Source organism: Morone saxatilis, unplaced genomic scaffold (genome assembly GCF_004916995.1).
Source record: "Morone saxatilis isolate NCDOM2014 unplaced genomic scaffold, NCSU_SB_2.0 Contig23, whole genome shotgun sequence".
Taxonomy (NCBI): Eukaryota; Metazoa; Chordata; class Actinopteri; family Moronidae; genus Morone; species Morone saxatilis.
The window spans coordinates 19,836,601-19,841,432 of record NW_023339796.1 but is presented as its reverse complement, the minus strand read 5'-3'; the positions used below and the strand labels follow the sequence as shown (position 1 = coordinate 19,841,432).

The window sequence follows — 4,832 nt, the reverse complement described above, 5'->3', positions numbered from 1 at the left end:
GTGGCATTGTTTCACACAGTGTGTTACTGAAGTCTACTGTCTACTGAAAACTAAATGAAATGGAGCACCTTTTAATCAAGAACCACTTCATTATTCAAGGTCACCATTTTAGTTGTTTTTATTTCTTCTTCCAGTGCAAAAGGGAATGCTTTACAAATTTTAACATAAAAAAAATGAACAAAATCAACCATTATCAGTAAGAAAATTGTACTGCATCATATGTGACAAGATGCAACTAATTCAGTGATGGTGGTGGGGTGGGACTGTCCGAATCAGTGGCACAAAAGTAGATGTAGCATCATGTCTTGAAGGGGAGTTTTGATATCTTCTCTTGTTGTGACCTATGAAAAAAAAAAAAGAGGTGGTGGGGTTAGTGACATTAGAGTTGTAGGAGTCGTTGTTTGAAGGGAAACAAGAGGATGCAGTATGGCGTTTCCACCAGCCTGCAAGTCTGAAAATTCAATAACACTGTTTTCCAGCAAGGCAATATGTGGTATCATGTGGATCTCCCCAGAGAATTAAGAGTGATGTATGTCTTATCACATGTAATATCTGAAGCCATTCCACTGAGAATGAAGTGATGAACTGACAAGAATGGTTAATGTGACTGAGGGCACCCAAAGGACAAAGGTATATTTCTTCTTTTACAGGCATAAACCAATAAAGCATATATCTGTATAAAAGCCCACTTAAAATGTCCCATTTATTGTCTATTGAGAGACTCTACACTATAATGCTGATACATATCTCACACACATACACACACACACACGCACATCACCTTCGAGAGAGATTTTGTCATATTTAGGGATAATGACTGTACCATGCTCGTAAAAAAGACATTCTTTTAAGTAATAATCTCAAAGATTTTCATTTGAATAAATGTTACGTCCTTGCCGAATGAGGTAACACAATGGTGATTGAGCCTATGGCCCAGTGCTGAAAGTATTGCAATATTTATAAATTTGCAGGACTACAAACTGGGTGCCTGTAGCGACGTTCCCAGAAAAAAATGCAGTATTAAGTTACTGCTAATGCAAACTGAACATTTCCTACTGCAAGCATTTAACTTGTGAAACACAGTTTGACTTTTATTATGAAGTAGTCACAGGAAATGCAATCAGTTAGCTTAACACTGACTGCTAACGTTCATCAAGAATGTGTCTACAAAACAAGAAAACTGTCGTTTTTGGCATTTTTTTGACAGTGGATCAGTTTGAAATACTGCAGGGAGTAATAGAACAAGAAGGAGCAGCCACTTTCACTGCTCACAGACTCATTCTGTGTGCAGCATAACATCCGATCACGGTTCCTCACAGAATGATGGAAAAGGCCAGTTATACCCTGACATCTTTATTAAAACGACAATAGCTTGTTTTGCTGCCCCCAGAATTCTGTGCCTGGTAGTACTGAACTGCACTTGCTGCTGCTACCAGTAACTGCAGGTGTCGCCAAATCAACCAGGAGTGAAAACTTAAGAACTGGAACTTTAAAGTATGTGGTGTTCATCCTTGACTGGTCTGGTTTTCAACTATTTAAAAAAAAACAGAATAAAACCTGTCAGTACTGAAGAATGTTCAGGCCTAATTGATTAGTGGGCTCTGTCAAGGCTCCAAAAAGCACTAGCTTCAACTTCCTATGGGAGAAATTACTCAAACAAGGACGTATTCTTAACCAACAGCTGCAGAAAGGCCATACTCTGAGAAGCAGACAGCTGGAAGGAAAACTAACACAATAAGTGTCAAATATCAGTAATAAAAATAAACAAAACTAAGCGTGAACATCTGCACTGTGGTTCATATTATAAGCAAAAATGCCATGTAATGTAAAAAGAATCCAACTTAAAAAATTCCTAAAATGAGAAACACATGTGTGAAATATACACCTTCTGAGAGGAGGACACTGTGAGTCAGAAGCACGTCTGTTTCAGCCAATGAAGTTCATCACAACCAGATGGAGGACGGTGTGAGCGAATAGGAAGTCAGCGAAGGCTCTCTCTGGGGAGATCGACAGGAAATCTCCTTTGTTCTGTGGGTTGATCTGGATGCGAAGACACACTAAAAAAAAAAAAGCACAAGACATGGAGGGTTTAGTATTATTTTTGTACTCAGACACAATAAAAAGGCATGTTAATGAAATAGATTTTTATCGTCAACTTACATTCTTGCCCTTTGTTAGTTTAGCACATAAAACAGCACAAGTTGTGTGGCTTTTAAATGTTTCTTCGGCACTAATGTAGACAAAGTCAGCCTTTTGAAGTGAAACTAAGGCTGTGCTGTTGTTGCTCTGCTTACATTGTTACAGACAGGTGGCTCCAGACAACCTAACATCCACATTCTGAAGATGGTTAAAAGATAAAAGCTAAGTTTGCTAGCTAAATGCTAAAATGCTAGCATCATTATTTTCTGACATTTTATAGCCAAACGAATCACGCAGTCCAATGCAGTGACCATCATATCAACCCACCTGCTCAATCTCACCCGGTTTATCAATTATGGAGAAGTTTGCAAGTAATCTAGTTGAGCCAATATGAGCTCTGAGTAACTGGGTTCTAACTGCCCTCCACTAATGGCATACCTTGTTGCCACTGTATTAGGCACACCTACCTAAACCTGATGCAAGACGCCTGCAATAGATCCAACCCTACCTCCATTCTTACAGTGTGCAGGATTTACTGAAACTGCTGGAGAGGCACTGGATGAATCTGTTTAGTGATTCTGGAGGCTGCAGTTTGTGGTGCTTTTGAACTGTATTGCATCAGATATTATACATTGTATGATATTAAAATATTTAGTCTGATAAAAAACTGGGTGGACACAACACTCAGAAACTCAGGGTACAATGTGTAACAACTCAATAACACTGCAAACTAAAACTTTGAATCAACGCCTCTCTACAAAAACTATTGTCACTACTATTATTGACTATTCTAACCTCCATTAAGGTAGGGGTTAGTGCTTTTTATATCTAGGTATCCCTAAAGGGGTAACTGAGTGTACTTTGTAACTCTAGCAGTGTGTATGTGTGAACATTTCCACACTTCAGTACGTTCATTTATTATATTTTCATATATTTACAACTCAATCCATGAGGGGTTTAGCTTGGTTAGCTAGCACGCGTCTGCACACACGTCCACTGACCGGACGGAAGCCCTCGAACTGACGCACTGTACAATTCATTGACAACACATAACAACATTTAACTAAACAAGTGCTTACCTGCGAGGATGAAGGCGCCCACACACGAGATGAAGCCCGACAGAAAGCTATTGAAGGGGAAGGTGCCGACGAGCAGACAGTAGAGGAACTGCAGCGCTCCTGTCAGTAAGATGTACAGCAAATAAGCGTCCACCACTTTCAGCTTGTTGGGCGTCGTGGTGCTGTACTCCTCCAGAAACCGAGAAATCACCGATATGACTGAATTCGACATGATTCTGCCGTCTAATTTGTACAAAATGGGTCAATAAGCTAGTTCTGCACAGGTCCTCTTCCTCAGTCCAATGAGTGACGTGTCCTCATTAACCGGAAGCGGCCTTGGTGTTACGGCAAATAACCTCCGGGTCGCACGGAAAGAAGCAGTGGTTGAAAGCATAGACAGAGAGGTGTAAAACGTATGAAGATGACTTACTCTGACAGTTTTTCCAGATGAAATCGTGTCAACCGTACTCTCGCCAATTTTCTCGGGACCCGAAAGGCCCCAGCGCTGTGTACAACAACAGCAATACACTTCTCTCTGTTTGTGTCCTTGTTAAATTAATGCACGGCGAATATTAGCCAGCTTTAGCTTTGGCTCTAACGTTACTTTGAACGCCTCTTCAGACTTTGCATGAGACGGAAGACGAGTGACGCTTTCTGCGTACTGTTGACGCATCTTCGTAATAGACGATCTCCGTGCTCGGTCAGCTGACCTCGGAATGTACATGTTACAAAACATTAGAAACTAGCCTGTGGTGGTGTAATTAAAAAGCAGAGACAGAGGAGCGTGTCGCCAGCCTCATAACTTGGTTTCCCTGAATGTAAGGACTGGAATATGTCAACCAATGGATCCTGCTACAACCACAGCTGCGCAGCTGCAGAACGACTGTGAGACAGAGTAAGTCACTTAGATAAACATACAGCCGGACACAACCTCTCTCAGTACACAGCCAGCTTTCATCATATGCTGGCTAAACTTTTAAAAACTGAATGTCATGAGCCTTCACCCTTTAACATATCTATGTAATATCGTACTTGACTGGGGCGCTGTGTCATTGAACCTAAATCACACCTAGCCTGTTGATATGTAAAATATACATCTTTTTTAATCAGGCTTATTTGGTGAGTTAAACCCATGTGACATTACACTTAGAGTAACTGAAACCAATTTTCAGATATTGTGTAAGTCTAGATACCTAACTTTATGAATATAACATAATGCAAACCACAGTAAGCTTTACGTCATTATTTAAATTCAGTGTAAATTGGACACAAGGCTGTCACTGGGTCACTGTCACCTCCTGCTCACTGTAGGGATATTAGGGTTATTATTAGTAACCAGGAGCCAGCAGCAGCAGCAGCAGCATACTGTCTGTGCAGTGGTTCAATGAGATTCTCCTGATCTGCCTCTCCTGACAAACAGGTCTTTTTAAATTGTCATTCACTGGGGAGGAGAGCAGCTGTGAGTGACACTGCAGGGTGAGCCCATTGCCCGGATGACTCAGCAAATTGTAATTGCAGAACAGGTAGAAAGGGCCTGGTGGTGTACCTGTTGTATTGATGGTGGAGGTAGAAATGTGAGACCGGCCTGTTTCTACCTCCAGTGAGAGAGGAAGTGGGGGGTAAACCCACCTCAGC

At 41.2% G+C, this 4,832-nt stretch overlaps 2 protein-coding genes across 2 annotated transcripts in view; one reads left to right on the top strand and one right to left on the bottom strand.

Annotated features, from left to right (window-relative positions):
* Window positions 1-93: 93 nt before the first annotated feature.
* On the bottom strand, window positions 94-3,547 carry dad1 (defender against cell death 1). The gene is made up of 3 exons (XM_035670143.1): window positions 3,219-3,547; window positions 1,886-2,057; window positions 94-341 (listed from the first exon to the last, which is right to left on the bottom strand). The coding sequence occupies exons 1-2, from the start codon at window positions 3,427-3,429 to the stop codon at window positions 1,927-1,929; spliced, it is 342 nt and encodes a 113-aa protein (XP_035526036.1). The 5' UTR covers window positions 3,430-3,547; the 3' UTR covers window positions 94-341; window positions 1,886-1,926.
* A 357-nt stretch (window positions 3,548-3,904) lies between these two features.
* The window catches only part of abhd4 (abhydrolase domain containing 4, N-acyl phospholipase B), a 4,328-nt gene continuing 3,400 nt past the window's right edge, over window positions 3,905-4,832 (top strand). Inside the window, exon 1 of the mRNA XM_035670142.1 lies at window positions 3,905-4,092. Coding sequence (XP_035526035.1) covers window positions 4,040-4,092 — 53 coding nt within the window. The 5' untranslated portion in view covers window positions 3,905-4,039. The remainder of the gene's footprint in view (window positions 4,093-4,832) is intronic.